The 18552-nt window shown below is 40.1% G+C and overlaps 1 protein-coding gene across 8 annotated transcripts in view; it reads right to left on the bottom strand.

Annotated features, from left to right (window-relative positions):
• The window catches only part of NSD2 (nuclear receptor binding SET domain protein 2), a 112857-nt gene that overhangs the window by 39266 nt on the left and 55039 nt on the right, over nucleotides 1-18552 (bottom strand). For all 8 annotated transcript variants that reach the window (XR_009459684.1, XM_059721487.1, XM_059721490.1 and 5 more), the window contains exons 4-9: nucleotides 17574-17740; nucleotides 16497-16988; nucleotides 5657-5801; nucleotides 4568-4645; nucleotides 2957-3075; nucleotides 149-230 (exon numbers count right to left, since the gene is read on the bottom strand). Coding sequence is in view for 7 of the 8 variants with exons in the window: in XM_059721487.1 (XP_059577470.1) it covers nucleotides 149-230; nucleotides 2957-3075; nucleotides 4568-4645; nucleotides 5657-5801; nucleotides 16497-16988; nucleotides 17574-17740 (1083 nt within the window). In the remaining variant the exon portion in view is untranslated. The remainder of the gene's footprint in view (nucleotides 1-148; nucleotides 231-2956; nucleotides 3076-4567; nucleotides 4646-5656; nucleotides 5802-16496; nucleotides 16989-17573; nucleotides 17741-18552) is intronic.

Here is an 18552-nt window from a genome sequence, read left to right as displayed (position 1 = left end):
AATGCACCCCCTGCCCCCCCAACTTGGGGTTTTACAGGTGTAACTCATTATAGGTCCAGCAAACTTTAGTTGGCTGTCTCAGACAACTTGTTTAGTATAAATGGTTTAATTGAAAAAGTTAAATTAAAACTTATTCTGACCACATTACCTGACTGGTTCTTTTGTGAAGAGGAGGTTTCTGTGACCTTAGTAGAGTTTGTTTTTGCTGTTTTGTCATTGCTTGTCTCCCTCTGTCACAAAAAAAATGAAAAATAAAAATAAAAAAACTCCTAATTTATGAGTGATTGGAATAAGGTGGTAATTATTCCTGGATTTATGTTATTAGAAAGAAAGTGTCTCTGCAAATATCCTGCTCTGTATTCTAATGTAGTTAAGTTATGCAAGGTTCCCATTTTAGTCATGTTTATTTTTTTTCAAAACCAACTACAGCAGAGGGTAACAAAACCAGAAAACAAAACAAAAAGAAATTAAAGAACATAATATGCCAATGTCCCGCTTATCCATCCCAAACTAAAATACATGAGTATCTGAAGATAACCACATCATGAAAAGGGAATCTCCATTTATAAAGCATTTACATTAGCTAATCTATCATTCTTTTGTCTATACTGGTCAAGCTAGAATCTTTAAAATTACTAACATTAAATTGCAGCAAAAATATATAAATTTGAAGATCACCTCTGCACAAAATGTTAAACCTCAGATCCTTGTTTTCAACTTTACTACCTATAGCAGTGCCAGTTTTGCATTACTATTGTTAATGTTGTGCCAGCATTTCCATTATAAAACACTGTTTTTTAAAGGGAATGTAAAAATGGTATGAATTTGCTTCTGACAGAAAAATCTGTCATAAAAGGTTTTAGATCAAAATGTTGGGGGAATTTACATCAGCTGTTGGATTTTGTGAACATGCATCTGGTCAAAATAAGACACTTTCCTTACTGGCTTAAGCAACAGACCCACTCACAGTCTCTTTTCTTATCTATGGATTTATTGAAGTAGAAAACCACCTAAATGGTAGCCCTGATTGCTTTTTCTTATATGCTGCTCTTCTGATCAATAGCAGTGGCATTATGGAAGAACCTGATAACTGATGTAATAAAATTATATATATATATTTACAAAAGGATTTTTGGTATTTTAAAGTTTTCCCCAGGCACTCCATTGTTCACTTGTAGGATACCTTAAGGCCTGGCTACAAGGAAACAACTTGTGCATGTGGTTTCTTCTGTCTGGGGGAGGTGGGGGGGGGGAGGGGAGAAGAGGGAAGAAGTAAGGGAAGGGGGAAAAGAAGAGAACAAAACCCAAAATATACATGACTTTAGTGGAAATCATTAGCAGTTTGTTTATGCATAAGCTAAACTATACCTTTTCTGACTTCTACAAAGATTATATAAATGATTACTTATAAATGTATATAGACCCATCAAGTTCATATGTTTTTGATGCACGCTTTATGAGATGATTGAGAATACAAAGTAAGATTCACTCATAATGGAATGTGTCCTTGCTTTTGTTGTAAATTAAAACGTCTTTAATGTATTGTCCATTGTGCTAACATGTGCTCTACATGCACCATAAGTGATATCAACGAGCCTAATAATTTATCAAAAAGGAGTATGAATTACCACCCAGTAATTTTACATTGCAGCATTCAAATTCCATAAACAGCAACTAAGGACACAAAAAGGTTAATAGTTACATGCTGTTCCCATGCAAGAAGTAAAAGTTCATGAGTAATCTTAAGGATTCTCACTCCCCAGGAGAGTTTAATCAAAGCCTGCCACAAGGGTGAAAAATGGAAGGGAGAAAACTTCAGTGCTCTTCACCACGTCATGGCAGATGACAGCCAAATGATTTTAAAGGGGTATTTTAAAGTCGCTTATTGTGATAGAGCAAATAGCCGGAGCTATTCTGGGTCTGTGAAAGGAGGGAAAGGGCAAAAGACAATTCATATATAAACAGCCTGAAAGGAACCATCCTCCAAGGTATGGGACCTTCTGTTTACAGAAGTGTGACAAGCCTTCCTGTAAGGTAGAGTTCGGGGCTGGCTCCTAGCGCCCAGCTTCCTCTGACCCGAACTGGGTCAATCCACCCCACAGCCTTAACAGGTTGCCAACCGCTGACTTAAAAAGTTCCCTTTTGCTTAACCATTGGACCCACAGCCTCCTCGCCAGTGGTTCACAACACTACATTACAGCAGGTTTTTATATAGCAAAAGACATCCAAAAAAAATAAATACTTCCACACATTTAACTTTCCACACAAATAATCCTGCTGAGTTCACTGGGTCTGTTTATATGAAGTTAAGGATGTACCCTGAATGTTTACAGCATTTGAGCATATGAACTAAGCAGCTCTCTTAGCGATCTAGGAAAGCTTTTAAAGACGGCATTTAAAGAAATTATAATTCAAGCCTCAAAAACTAGTCAGAATGAAAAGAAGCCACAGTTAAAAGCCTGAAATCTGAACCACAGTAATTTGTCCTACGTATGGCAATTTCCAAACCTAACAGATTGGAGTAAGAATAACATGTCGCCTTGAAAAGGATTTATAGATTTAACTTTTATTCTTAAAAATATTTTTTTCAGTATTTTTATGCTTTATTTAGCATCTGATTGAGACAACCTTCTCCAATACATGTCTAAATTTTGATGCATGAAAAAGGAATAAAGGAAGAGTATTACTGAAAGCAGGCTGAGTTCCTACCAATGCCATCTTCAGCATATACTTTAAGTTAAGAATAAGTATCCCATAAGGATACCTTTTCAGATGTCTCTACCTCAAGATTAAACACGCTAAGTTTCAATGCCCCTCAGACAAATCTATGGAAATTTGATCTGATACAGTTAAGAGTAAATACTAAATCCTCAAAATGGAAATGCTGACAAACTTAACTATAGCAGTGTGAGTGGTGCTGCTATAATCAACCCAAACAAACCAACAATATAATTACCTTCCGATTATTCTGTTTATCCATCCTGAGTCTTTTCCTAGGTGCTTCCTGAACTTCAAAATCTTCTGTTGGTTCCTTTGTCCTCTTTTTTTGTTTTCTTTTATTTCCATGTAAGTTACCTTGGAATGGGGGGGATGGGGGAAACTTACATGAAAAATAATCTAAAGCCCACTTCGAAATTATCTTGAACTGATCTAGTTAAGTTACTTTTCTTTCAGTCATTACTTTTAAAACATGGTTACCATTAACAAATCTGATAAACTTCTTGATGGCTAGGGTCCAATTTCTATTGTTGAACAACAGTTCTAAAATGCATCCAAACTCCTAATTACTAAGTAATCAATTTGGAAGATTTTTCTGAGTAAATACTAGAGTAAAGATCGTCTCAAATTCGTTTCACATCGTCAAATAAAATATGAATATCCTACAGCTGTAACTGTCCTATTTCTTTGTAACAGTGTCTTACCACTGTACCAAAGTTTTTGAGTCATCTTCATTCTTTAATTATTTCTCCCAAAAATATAAATGAAGGTACAAGAGACATGTATTAAAGGGTCTCTGTCAGACATAGGATATCACCAATTGGACAGGCCACTGATCTTTTCTGGCATAGCAATTTCTAATTCTCTATGTAACAGGTGTAATCATCAAAACAGAAGACCATAATTGTTTTGTGAACAAGAAACTACCACTCAATTCACTAAGATCATTTTGAACTGCTTAAATAATTCACAAGTTGTTTAACCATTCATTTGCTTAATTCAATGTAAAAGTTCAAACAGCTGACTCAAATACAAAATCCCAGTGACTAAGCTATATAGCCATCTAGCAGATTTAGCTATAGTTTATATCCACTACACCTCAGAGAGACAGATAATTGGGTAAGAAGTTGTTTCATATGATGAAATGATACCTAATACACTTCTAATATCAGACACTCCAGTACTGAGGCTATAGACCATCTTTAATATGGAGATTACAGAGCCCCAGGGCACAAATATTTACTGAACAATCTTCTTATAGTTAACATTTAAAATTTTGCTCGACAGCTAAAATGTGCTGTTTTGATGGAAACATTTGTTGTAAATATTTAAAATAAAGCTGCAGCTTTAAAATGAAGTATTACTTGTCATTTTTTTTCCATATCTAATGGCTATAAGTTTTTTTATCAGTTTAAATTCAAAGCAGCTCTGAATCTGCAAACAGACTGAAATGGGTCCAGGAGAACCTGCTATTTACAGAAAGCCAGCGTTTAAAAAAAATATTTTTGCAAGTTAGGGTGGCAGGGTTTAAATGGGGAATGATTGAACTGACATGCTTTCATTTGTAGAAAACTATATATAAACGTACACTAATATATGGACTAGAAACATCTGATACAGGTACAATTCCAATTACATTTCTCGCAATATGACACTGAGGAAGGTGAACAAAATTCAGCACTACAGTGTTTAGATATTTAATTTGGGATCCATTAAAATTCTAAAGTCAAGGAAGACAACATCTGAGAGAAAATAAAGAGGTTATGATATGTGGGCGATTACATAAGAGGTACACTCAATAGCTACTTATAATGAAGAACTAATTCCACACAACACAAATTTCAATTACTTCTGGATCTTGATCTCCTTTTAGGTGAGTCTTGAAACACTTTACGTTTGGTCTCTCCAATATTCTTCAATGATGAACCTTGAGAGATACAGAATGTTGTGTTTTTTTTAAACTGATATCCAAATATTTGACACTTAAAAATTAAATAAAAAACTTTTGTCAGTTTTCCACAAAATGATGTTATTTCACACACAAAGAAATATAACAGAACTGACTGCCATTTTATACATTTTTTTTCCAATTCGGACAATCTTTCAAACACCCTCTCATTCTTTTTGTTGCCCAAAGCAGCACCTGGTGGTTTCTAATACTTCCACAGCAGGCCCTCCCATAGTGCTGTAAAAGCACTGTGCATACCAACCACATTTATAATTTAATTTGGTTTAAGAAGGATCACGCAAATGTCATGCTCCCTCTGTTCCTATTTTTCAAGGAAACTACTGTCTAATCTCCAATTATCATAGCAAAAATTTAAATAAACTATTTTTCAAGACTCTGAATCCTAGCCAACAGCAAAAAAATGTCATCTTGCAATCTGAACGCTGTCTTAAAAGCTTTGAGCAGCACAATAAAATGCCAAATGGAAGAAAGATGCAGAAAGAGTTTGGAATACTTGCTTCCTGAGCTGATGCTTGTAATGAGGTAATGTACTTTTAGAAGAATATATCAAGAAAAGGGGTAGTATTGATTACACTTTATAAACCATCTCTAACTATTCTTATAAGAACTTACTCAAATTTACATTAATAAAAATGCCCAATCTTCCCATTCCCACCACCCACATTTAACAGGCAGTGGATATAATGGCAGCTGCTTATAGGCAGAAGAAGAATGAGAAACCAGCAATCTCTAAACAGTAGAAGGTTTACATATAACAATTTGCAGGACAATGAGCAAGAAATGTAGACTTCATGGGTTGCTTTTATTTAACCATTGGCATTCTTTTGCTATTGGCACAAACACCAAGAATTAAAACTGGAAAACAGTGAAAGCTGTTTTCCCTACAGGTCTCAAATATGTGCTTAGTTTAAACACCACTATGTATATATCAAATTTAGTTAGAGTACACTAGCACAGTTTTACGTTTACCAGAGTCTTCTTCAGATTTGGGAGAGGTCACTATGGCAAACTTTGTGTTATAGCGAGCTTTCTGTTTTTCACTAAGCATGTTCCACTGCGATTCAAGCAGTTCTTCAATCTCCTCACTTGAAGCATCTGGATGTTCAGCAACCACCTATGCATGCAAAATAGGGTTTATATTAAAGAGATAAACATTAAAGAACAATGAGCATACTTGCACTGCTTTAAGTAGGAACTTGACACATACAGAAATGCATAACATTTCTGTTGTGCCCATAAAAAATAAATTAAGAGTACAGATTAGAAGATTCTCTGCATATCCTATTTATTAATTAATTTTAGAATCTTGTATCATTTTAAATTAGGAATAATTCTGAAGTATAGTAGATTATTCTAAAAGTAAACAGCTTTTTAAACAATCAGAAAACTGGATAAGAACAAAGCCTATGACAAAATGTATTCTTTGAAAAGAGCCATGTAATTTCATAATTAATATTCAAATGAATACCACAATAAAAGAAATTAGACACACAACACTGGAATAGACAAGTCACTGCCTTTCTGTATTCATTTTAAATCAAAAGACAACTAGATCTACTTTAGCAGATAGCTATATTGTTTTCAACATCTGCAATAGATGTTTTTCCAGATCATTTTATATATTTTTACGTATCTCAAACTGTGTTTGTATTTAAAAAAAACGTAGAATATATACATAGTTTATTTGAATATCAAGAGGAACCAAGTACCTTTAGGATAACATAATAGCCCTTATTTGTTTGTTCACATTGGGGAAAAAAGTCCATTCAATAAAAACAGAAAAAGCTGATATAGAATTTCAAAATAAAACCTATTTTAATATTTGTAGATAATTAAAATCAGATGCGTTTAAAATCATGTCATTCTTCAGAGCAACAGCACAGCACAAAACTCCCAGACCCTTGGCATCTACAGAACAAACAGAAGTAGCTTCAAAGAATCTAGAAGCCAATTTATCCAGTGCCAACCCAAATCCTATCACAGAGTTGATGAGATATCACAGGACCTCCACGTGAACCCAAAAGCATGATACCCTGAAGCCAATTAATAAAGCCATTATTTAGAGAGAAAGAAATAAATCTACAAACTGAATTTTCCTGCTGCTGAATGTAAGGTCAACCACCAACAGAGCCGGCACCATTCATCATGGTATTTTTGATAAACTATCTGCCCTCACTGCATCAACAAGATATGGTTCAATGCCACCTCCAACACTACCCTAAAACAGTAAGTCCCTAGAGAAGATTCTAATCAGACCAAAGGCTGGCCCCAAAATACAACAGAAAATGCCAAAGTAGTAGTTCTATTCTCAACCATTACTGATGCAACAGATTGCTCATCCCAGAAACAAAAACACATGCAAGGCTGTTAATGTGATCTGCAAAGTAAAGACATGATAATCTTAGTATTCCCAACGGTACACAGACTTTTAGGCAGAAACCCTATAAAACTTTCTACAAGATTTTGGAGTGACCAGCCAACACTGTAACTGCAACCCCCCAAATTCCTGTCTTCTGTGATTCAACCTTGCTATTGCACACAATGCAAGTGACACAATAATACTTAATCTTATGATGTTCGTGAAAACCAAGGGATCCTTCATTCTAGTTTTTGGTCCTAAACATGAAACTAGAAATACATTCTCCTTGGTCCACAAATGAATATTGCAAGTGCTGTGTATATGCCACTACCCAGTCCATGCACTAAATCATCCAGACAAAAAAAACCCAGAACCTTTCCTGCTACCCGCCAGGTAGTGAGCAACCAAAACTGCTCTATATCCCCAAAGACACCGAAACTTGGGATAAGTTGAAAACAAGCCACACAAACTCAAGGCCAACGTGCTGCTGAATTAGTGCAAGATTATAAAAATCAGTGGATCAGATTAGTGGAAGATTATCCTCTGCCATCCACTGCTATTAATGCATGGACAAAGCCACCCACCACTCCCTTCATACTGACTGAAGACCACCACGATTCCCAAATAAAATATGCCAGATGAACTGCAGAGGCAGAAAGTTCGAACTCTGTGCAGAACACACTGGATTCCATTTGCCAGCAGCCCAAAAAAAACTGTTCAAGAACCGTGCCACGGCAGTAGAGGAGACAAAAGGGGAGTTTCTATTCCTCCGTAACGAAACAACATAGCAGAGCCACAGCTAGCAAACCATTTTGCATAGTGAATTCGCTCCTCAACCCAGGCAGTGCAGTCAAGACACCAAACAAGAAACAAGCATCAGCAGCTGTAAAAGCAGTAAGCAGATTCCTCCCATAAAAATAATCAAATTAAATTGGAACGAATCAGAAAAGAACATTTTGGTGAGGAGTCTTAATTTACTTTCCACTCGGTCACCCTTAAATTTGGCTTTACCACCTATTCAGAAATGCTAGAATATCTGAAAAGTTTCTGAGCCACAGGCTGTGAAATCAAGGCACCTCCTAACTGGTTCCCAGTTCTCTGATGAAATCGTTGAGAAGGAGGTAAGGCAGATGAAGAGAGGGAAAAGCAGCTTCACAGACGCGCTCACAAACCTAGCGAGCAGGGCTTTAAACTAGGTTCGACAGAGGATGGAGACCAAAACCTTGAGGTAAAGTGGGGCACTGTCATGGATGGGGGTAAAAACTGTTCAGGAAGGACAGGCATGGGGAGAAGGAGAAGGAGGAGTTGCACTTTATGTAAGAGAGCTGTATGATTACTGAGCTCCACTATGAAATGGGGGATAGGCCTGATGGGCCTCCGGGTTAGGGCCAGAGGGGAGAACAACAAGGTCATGGTGGGTGTCTGCTACAGACTGTAACAAGTGGGCATCCTGGGCCGGTAGAGCTGTTGGTCCACCCACTTGTTTCTGAGCTAACTGCTGCCTACACTTAGATGAAATAATTGCAAGTTGATAACTGGGCAAGAGGCTGCCCATTTACTTGCCCTGATGCCAAGGGCCTGTACACGGCTCCAAACCTCCCCTTATACTGTGCCCCATGCCTTGCAGATGGCATCCATGGCCTAACACCTGGCCTAAAATTACATGGCCTAACACCCAGCCTACAATCCTGTGCCTTCATGCCGAGACCCGCGCTCCAGTGCCTCATGTTAGGACTCTCACTCCCATGCCCTCACACTGGGCTCACAATCTCACTCATTCGAGGCTCCCAGCCCCTCCCTTTTCCTCGGGCTCCCTGCCTGGTTCAGGACCCTCTTGGTCCCTCACCCCCCCACAATGGTCCTCATCCTGTCCAACACCAGACCTCAGTCCCCTGCCTGCACTGGGCCTCAATCCCTTGCCCCTGGAGCCTCACACCCAACTCCTTCTTGGGGCCCATAATCCCACCCCCCTGGAGCCTCACACCCAGCTCCCTTTATATGCCTCAGGCCTCGCTGTGGACCCGGGCCGTCTCGGGCCCCTTCACCTGACCAGGACCCTACCTCAGGCTCCACACAGTAACATGGGCTTTGTCTTGGGGTGTGCTCCCCTAGCTTTTCTCCTCCACGGGGTAACCTGCAAGGCAGTGGGGGCTGAGGCTTTCTGGTGCTTCATACTCACCCTTCACTGGAGAGGCACAGGTGTGGCATTTCCTGGAGACTGCCCCGCCACCGGCAGCTCCACCACACCAGCCAGCCCCAGCAGGGTGCAGTTTTAGGTCATATCCCTAGACCAGGAGCCTCCACCTTCCCCATAGCTCTTTCCCTGTACCTCCAAGATGTTACATGAGCAGCAGCTCCAGGCAGGTGATGTTCTCCCCTTGGCTGCTAGCAGCAAACTGCTGGCTCCACGGCTCAGGGCCTGCTTTTATCACCAACAGCTAGGCCCTGTTCCCAATCAGGCAGTTGTGCCTGCTTGGAAGTGCAGCCACCTGCAGACCAGTCTGCTGCTCCCACACCCCTGTGAGTAACAGAGCACAGTGTGTGCTCTGTTACACAGACTACCAGAACAAGAGGATGAGGCTTTCTTCAAACAGCTAGTGAAAGCTTCTCAAATCACAGGCCCTGGTTCTCATGGGAGACTTCAATCACCCTGACATCTGCTGGGAGGGCCATACAACAGCATGCAAGCAATCCAGGACATTTTCCTGGTGCAAGCGCTGAAACAGCCAACCAGGGGCCATGCTCTTCTTGACCGGCTGCTCACAAACAGGGATGAATTGGTGAGGAATGTAGTAGTGGATGGCAACCTGGGCAGCAGCAACATGGAATGATTGAGTTAAGGATCCTGAGGAAAGGAAGGATGGAGAGCAGCAGAGTACAGATATTGGACTTCAGAAAAGCAATTCTGACTTGCTCAGGATCCCTAGGGAGGCCAGTCAGGGGGAAATGAGTCCAGGAGAGTTGGTTGTATTTTGAGGAAACATTACTGAGGGCACAGGAATAAACCATCCCAATGTGCAGGAAGACTAGCAAGCATGGCAAAAGACCAGTTTGGCTTAGCAGGGAACTCTTCAGTGAGCTAAAACATAAAAGAAAGCTTACAAAAAGTGGAAATGTAGACAAATGACTAAAGAGGAGTACAAGAGTATGCTCAGGCATGCAGAGATGAAGTCAGGGAGGCCAAAGCCCAATTGGAGTTGCAGCTAGCAAGGGAAGTGAAGGATAACATGAAGGGTGTCTACAAGTATGTCAGCAATAAGAGGAAGATCAGGGAAAATGTGAGCCCCTTTCTGAACTGAGGCGGCAACCTAGTGACTGACGATATAGAAAAGGCTGAAGTGCTCAATGCCTTTTTTTACATCAGTCTTCAAGGCAAGGCCAAATCCCAGACTGCTATGTCTGGCAGCACAGTTTGGGAAGAAAGCAAGCTGCCAACAGTTGAGAAAGACCATGTTAGGGACTATTTAGAAAAACTGGATGTGTCCATGGGGTTAGACACAATGCACCTGTGGGTGCTGAGGAAGCTGGCCAATGTGGTCGAACCCACAAAGCGATAGTCAATGGAACTGAGTCAATATAGTGCATGGTGACCAGTGACGTCCCCCAGGGCTCAATACTCGGACCAGTACTCTTTAATGTGTTCATAAGTTATCTGGATTTGGGCATCAGAAGCAGACTGGCTAAATTCATAGATGACACCAAATTATGGGGAAGTGCAGTCACGCTAGAGGATAGGCTCGTAATTCAGGCTGACCTGCACAGGCTCACAAGATAGGTGAATCAAAACCTGATGACATTCAGCACAGAGAAATGCAAGGTGCTCCACCTCAGGAGAAAAAATCCATATCATACCCATGCTCACTAGCACCACAACCTTGGTGGTCATGATTGAAACTTGGGAGTCATGACTGACCACAAGATGAACATCAGCCAGCAAAGGAAATAAAGCTCTGGGTTGCATCTACTGATGCATCTCAAGAAAGACCCAAGAAGTCATCCTCCTGCTTGACTCAGCCCTGGTGAGGCCGGAACCGGAGTACCGCATCCAATTCCGGGCTCCACACTTTAGAAAGGATGTGGAGAAGCTTGAGAGAGTCCAGAGGAGAGCCACATGCATGATTAGAGGTTAAGAGAACAGGCCTTATGAGGAGAGGCTTATTAGAGGCAAGGGACTTTTCAGCCTGGAGAAGTGAAGGCTCAGGGGTGACTTGGTGTCAGCCTGTAAGTATATAAGGGGTATGGCATCAGAAACTGGGAGAACATCTGTTCACCAAGGCACCCTAAGGGAAGACAAAGTCTAATGGTCACAAAATGCTGGAAGACCATTTTAGACTGGACATAATGACAAATTTCTTTACCATCCGAGTCTCTAGAACCTGGAATAGACTCCCCCCAGAAACAGTGCAAACACCTACTCTGAATACAGGAAACCCTAGTTGTTCTCAGGTTCGGCATTTGCGGTTTCAAAGATTTGTGAATGCAAACCCCCATTTTAAATACACGTTATACACTTATAGGAGCTCCTTGGGAGCTCTGAGCTTGCTACCACCAGGCTCCTGCTACTGCCTGAGCCGTGCCCCCCCCCGCAGCGGTCACTGCGTTCATGGATTTTGCCATTCGTGGGGGATACAGGAATGCAGTAGATATGCTGGAGGGTAAGCCTAGGATTCAAAGTGACCTAGACAAATTGAAGGACTGGACAAAAAGAAATCTCATGAGGTTCAATAAGGACAAGTGCAAAGCTCTGCACTTAGGATGGAAAAACCCCATGCATCGGTACAGGCTGGGGACTGACTGGGTAAGAGGCACCTGTCCAGAAGAGAACCTAGGAGAAACAGTGGGCAATAAGCTGAATATGAGCCAACAGTGTGCCCTTGTTGCGAAAAAGGCTAATGGCATACTGGACTGCATTAGCAGGAGCAGTGCCAGCAGATCAAAGAAAGTGATTATTCAGCACTAGCAAGGCCTTATCTGGATAATGTGTCCAGTATTAGACCGCCCACTACAGAAAGGATATGGATAAATTGAAACAAGTCCAGCAGAGGGCAACAAAAATGGTTAGGGACCTGGGGAACATGAGTTCTGAGGAGAGTCTGAGGGAACTGGGCTTATTTAGTCTGGAGAAGAGAAGACTGAGAGAGGATTTAATAGCAGCCTTCAACTACCTGAAGAGGAGTTCGAAAGAGCATGGAGCTGGACTGTTCTCAGTGGTGGCAGATGACTGACCAAGGAGTAATGGTCTCAAGTTGCAGCAAAGGAAATTTAGTTAGATATTAGGACAAACTCTCACTAGGAGGGTAGTAAAGCACTGGAACAAGTTACCAAGAGGTTGCAGAATCTCCATCCTTGGAGTTTTTTAAAAGACCTGGCTAGACAAACTTTGGCCGAGATGATCTAGTTGGGGATGGTTCTGCTTTGAGAGCAAGGAGTTGAACTAGATGGCCTAGTGAGATCCCTTCCAACCTTAATTTTCAATGATTCTATACATTTTGGGCCAATACAGATCATGAAGTCCAAGAAAATAAGTGCAAAAACTTTTCTTTCTATCACAAGATTACACTTTTCTAATCGCAGCCCCTTAATACTCCAAATAATCCACCAGAAAAATCAAATAATTATTTTAAAAAACAAACAGGTAAGTCTACCTATAGAGTGTCCTCCCTCTTTCCCCATCCCTGCCAAGGCCAAAAGTAACGTACCACATACCCCTTGAAGTTCACTAAGGATTTTGTTGTTGCAATCTATTTTATATAAGAAGCATTCAGATGCTTCTACTATTGGTTACCAGTATGAAATCCTGAGACATACCAATAGATCAAAGACTGTTCATCGATCGCAGATAAATTACAAACAGATGGTGAGATATTAGGGTGACTGTTTTCACAGAAGTGTCTGTGAACAAAACTAAGTACCTAATGTCTCCTCGTTTTACCTTATGTAATTTTTAAAGTATCACAATGGCTCTCAGTTATAAACTTAACATTTAATGGCATCTCATCTCCAGGTTGATAAAGCCTATTTTTAAATGAAATATTTAACTGACATCTAATTTCAAGAATTATTTAAATGAAAGTTTCTTTTTTATAAATAAACATTTAAAACTCTGAATTTAATAATTTATTGAAGAGATTATAAGGCTAAACGGTAAATACACAGAATCCATGACCTCTATCAAAAAACCAAGGTGCAGGTGGTATGCTTTCCCAGAGATCTAACTCTTGAAGCTAAGTTGTGTAAATATAGAACAAAATAGCATAGTCCTGGCAGAGGCACAGCAAGCTCATTCAGCATCTGGGGTGGCAGATGGTGGTGGTGGAGGTAAGCTGACCACAGTGGAAGGGAAGTCTTACCTGCCCAGGCTCTCTGCACAGGAAACAACTGCTACTGCTACCATAGCTGATGCTGCTGTCTGTATGCAGAGAGCCTGGGTAGTCCTGGCAGAGAAAGAGTCCACCACAGCAGCTCTGTGGCATGGGCTTCCTGGAAGCTGCCCCTTGGGCTCCATTTGCTTCTCTCCACCCCAGGTACACGACTGGGCACAGGACTACATCTGCTGTGAGGAAAACTCTCTGGCATGCCATCATAATCATCTCCCAGGGCTGGTGCCCCTCATGCCCAGCCCTACTTATGCTACTGAGTCCTGTACTATATTAGAGCTGCAGGGTCCCAGGGGATATTCTCACTGAACCTTCTAGTCCAGGGTAAAGACCCCGGTAGAAGAAAATGCATCATCAAGATCAGCACACAACTGGGAAAAGAGGGGTGGGGTCCAAGCTGTTCAACTTGCTGCTCATAAACAGGGAGGAATTTGTTGAGAATATGAAGGTGGAAGACACCTTGGGTGACAGACTATGAACTGCTAGATTTCACAATCAGGAGGGTGGGGAAGGGAAGAAGGCCAGCTGAATAAAGACACTGGACTTCAGAAAAGACAACTTTAACAAACTGGGGGAGGGGGCAGGATCCCCTGGGAGGCAAGTCTGAGAGGAAGAAGAGTACACAGCCAGTTCTCCTGAACTTTAAGAAGGCCTTACTAAGGGTGCAGCAGCAAGCTATCCTAAGGTGATGAAACAGAGTGCAACAGGAGACCAGCCTGGCTAAATAGTGATCTCTTCAATGAGTTAAAACTTAAAAAGGAATCCTACAAAAAGAGGAAACTTGATTATGTTACTAAGGATAAGTATAAGGGTATCACACAGGCATGCAGCAAGACAATCAGGGAGGCCAAGGCATGATCTGAGATGCAACAAGAAAGGGATGTAAAAGGCAAAAAAGGGGGGGGAATCTACAAGTATGTCAAAAGTAAGAGGACAACCAAAGAAAGTGTAGATTGCTTAATGAATGCAGAGGTCAACCTAGTTACAGGTGTAGAGAGAAATGAAGTATTTAATGCCTTTTTTTTTTTTTTTTTTTAACTTTAGTCTTTATGAATATTCAGTTACCAGGTGATGACTGCAGGTGAGAGCAAAGCCAGGGAAGAAGACAAGGAGATACAGTAGTGGAGAATAGGCCAGGGATTATTTAGAGAAGCTAGGTGTTAAGAGAATACAGGTAGGTATTGATTTGGGAAAGTGGACTGCCAGTATTCTTGGGCTGTCTAGCAAAGAATTGCTTAAGCTATCAGCTAAGTGTGTGTGTCCTGTTCACATCTACTAACATGACAACAGAGAGGAAAAGCAAGTTCTAAAAAGGTTCTGGACTCAAGTTCCAGTACTGTGAACTGGACTGGTCAATATAACTACATAGGATAAAACCTGGTTTTACAGCTTTTTTTTAAAGCTGAAGTATTTCTATTAAAATAATGATGTTAAAAGAATGTTAAGGAAAAGTCAAGCACTCAAAAGTTAGAAAGTGGCAGGATTTGTGCCACCAGGGTAATTTTACCTTGATCTCCCTATATTGTGTTATGAGAAAGTACAGGAGAAAATGCTCTTTGTTTTACAGGGCCCATACTTCACTCAGCACCCAAAATGGACAATGCATGAGGAAGAGGAGGAGGAGGAGGAGGAGGAAGAAAAGGAGTGTTTAAGGCAGTGGACTGAAACCTAAAAGAGAGATTTTTCTCTTTACATGCATAATTCCTATGGGACAGGACAATACTACCATTTAAATACACGGGGCTATCCTTGTCCAGAGTGAATTAGGAAGATACCAGAAGGATATAATTCCTGTCCTAGTAGACTCCCTACCATTAGAAAATGGCTACCTCCATGGAGAGATACCAGTTGAGGGTTTCTTTTAAAAGACTGTAATTTGTTTCCCAAGGGTGGAAAAAGAGATTCTAATTAGGGACACAGAGTTCCCTAACTCTGGAAGTTGGAAGACTGGGGAATATGTCATGATAAATAAAACGGAAAATATCATTATGTCCTGAACTGGAAGAAATACAAAGAAGGACAACAAGGATGATTAGTGGTATAGAGGGGTTTGACTAAACAGGCTAGGTCTATTCAGTTTAGAATATAAATGATTGATTGATGGGGGGGGGCACATGATAAGGGTTTACAAAATAGTACATGGTAAAGAGAATGTAAACTGGGATTTATTATTTATTCTCTCACAACAGAAGAGCTAGAGGTCATAAGAATTAAATTAGTAGGTACTAAGTTTAAACTAACAAACAGAAGTTATTTTTCACACAGCATGTAATTCAAATGTGGAATTCATTGCCAAAAGATGTTATGGAAGCTGATGGTTTAGCTAAATTCCAAAAGGGATTGGACAGACTCTTGGAGGAAAGGCACATCAGTAGCTATTAAGCATGAGAATTAGTTGCGAATCAGAACTTCCTAGAGCTTAAATGCTGGAGGCTGCAATTGAGAGAAGAGCAGTGTAAAAAAAACCTTGGTTATATTCTGTTCACTCCCTTTCAGCATCTACTCTGCCACTGTGACACAGGATAGTGTGCAAGATGAGCCTATGGTGTGACCCAGTAAATGGCAGTTCTTATGTTGAATAAATCGGCTCCAGAGAATGGTGATAATGGGGGGGGGGGGGGGACAGACGGGGGGGGCGACACGACAACACACGACACTCAGGACACAAAGTTAGCTGAAAAAGTATAAACATACATATTTATATATTTTTTAAAAATGCAAAAAACCCAACTAACAGTGTCTAAATGAAGGGTTAATTGGTAATTGTATATGGAAGGAAAAATATTGGAAATTGCACTAACAAGATGTAATACTATAAATCACTCTATTCTATGTCATATTCCTTCCTGGCCTCCACCATTACATTTTACCTATTTGTCTTCAGTTTGTACGGTCTTTTGAGACAAGGACTATGTCATAGTATGTCTGTACAAAACACCTAATCTATTTTGGATCCTGCAGTGATATACAACTGACTGTTCAGGTATTTTGTCAGATATGGAAAGGAAGATTTCTGCACACACAGAACACAACAGCAGTCAAGAACACCATGTAATAGCTCAAAAGTACTAACCTCATCTCTGTGCTTCTGGCAAAAGACCAAGAACTGAGACACTGCATCTCCCTTTCTGCTTCGTGGAGTGGATGCTGCAGTTTTCTTTCTAGTGACAGGGGAGCCTATCCCTCTTTTGGATTCTGCCTGTTCAGATGCCTTTTGGGGTGTAGTATTCTTAGTCCCCGACTCATTACTTTCTTGAGTATCATTTGCTGCAGGCAGTTTTGATGTCCTTCTCCTTCTCTTGTTGGGAATGCCAGATTCCTTCACTGATTTCAGACTTTGAGTGGTTCCTTCATTTCCATAAGACAATTCATCTATCTCCTCTAAAGGTTCCACAGCAATACCAACTTCTTTTGCCACTCGAGGATTAAGATGAGGTCTATCTCTAACATAGAGAAAGGTGTACTTGGCCTTCCGCTCTTCCACTGACATGCCTAGTGCTTCACTTGCTTGCTTTATGCCCATCTCCCATTGGGGTCGCAGTTTCCCTGAAACAGGCTTTAACATCTGCAAGAAGAGATGCTGATTTGAGAAACTTGCTTACTTTCGATTCCAAAATACTAACATTAATTCAAAACAAGAATATATTATCTCTCTATTCTAAATATTTAAGTGAGTTATGCTTGAATGGTTCTGTTATAAAAAAGAATAAAGGAATACATAGAATAAAGGAAAGTAAGATGTTTCCTTGTAGAAAGTAACTGAGCAGCAGCAGCAGCTAGGGAGCTGAGCCTGCTCATTGTTCAGCTCCCTGTGGATCGCTACAGATTTTACTTTTGGTTTCCCCCATATACAGCAGAATCTGCTCTCATCACATTTCTTGCACCTAATGAACATCCCAATTTCCGGCAGCTGGTTTTTGAGGGAAAAAAAGTGTGTGGTATATGGGGAAAATACAGTAATGTTTTGCCATGGATGAATCAATTGCTTAAATTGTGCGCACCAAAATTAACAAGTAATGTCTAAGCAATTACATTCTCTACGCTAACAAGCCGGCAAATCTTTCTAGATTATCCCTTTGATAGTGTGTAGCAAACAACAGTTCTATAATAACTAAAACTGTAAACAAGTTCATATCGGGAAGACTCTTACCTTTATTTTCTCTGCTTTTGTGAGGGCTTGTTTTGCACTTTCCTGGCATAATTGTTCAAATTGGTCTTTTCCTTTGAATGGCACAAGGCTTTTCTCAAATATCCAAGCTCGTTCTGGGGCATCTCCAAAGAACTGTACGTGATACTGACGAAAACTCTTTTTCTGTCCTGAAAATTAAAAATACATTTTGTGAGTTATGGCTTAGTTTTTAGGATAGTAATACTCTCACATTTCTGTAAATTACTGTACTTGGAACTCTGACAAATACAGTTCGGCTAATTTTCCTTCTGTAAATCTGCTTAATGAGTTGGAATTCTTCACTGACCTAACCTTTGAAATTTTGAGCCAAAGGAATGAATAGTTACCCTTTTTCACCCAAACAGGAACCTAGTTCCTAGGTAACCCAGCCTCTAAAACAGTATAATTCTGATGAGCATTTATTCTGGAAAAGGATTTTATGCTCAAAAGACTGGACTATGACTAAGAAAAATCTACATGCAATTCCCAGATTTACTCAAGACTCCTTGTGGAATTTTGGACAAAGCAATTAGCTTTAAAATTAAGATAGGACTCCAGGTTCTATTAATGCATTTTAAAACCAAATGGTGGAAATAAACAGTGCTCTTTTACTGGCATTCGATTCAAATACAGAGATAAGTCGGACACTAGGTTCTCAATAAGGATGTTAAAATGTTTATTCTGCTACAAATCATCTGCTATTTTGATTAAATTTTAGAGGATCATGTATGCAGGGATTGGAAAGCCTCTTATTTCCTGTCACCCAAAATAAATATTTGGAAACTAAAAGTAGAAATATGTTCAAATAAAGAAAAAATTTGCCTGTTGGGACTGAACAGCAAGTTTCTCCATAAAAAATGTAAACCTGAAGTTAATATCACAATCATCTGTCAACAGTGTAAGTGTACGCTAACTTTCAAACACATTAAAAGTCAAATTAAAAAGCTGCATTAGAAAACTA

This window comes from Alligator mississippiensis, chromosome 2, assembly GCF_030867095.1.
Source record: "Alligator mississippiensis isolate rAllMis1 chromosome 2, rAllMis1, whole genome shotgun sequence".
Taxonomy (NCBI): Eukaryota; Metazoa; Chordata; order Crocodylia; family Alligatoridae; genus Alligator; species Alligator mississippiensis.
This window is presented reverse-complemented; position numbering and strand designations above follow the sequence as displayed.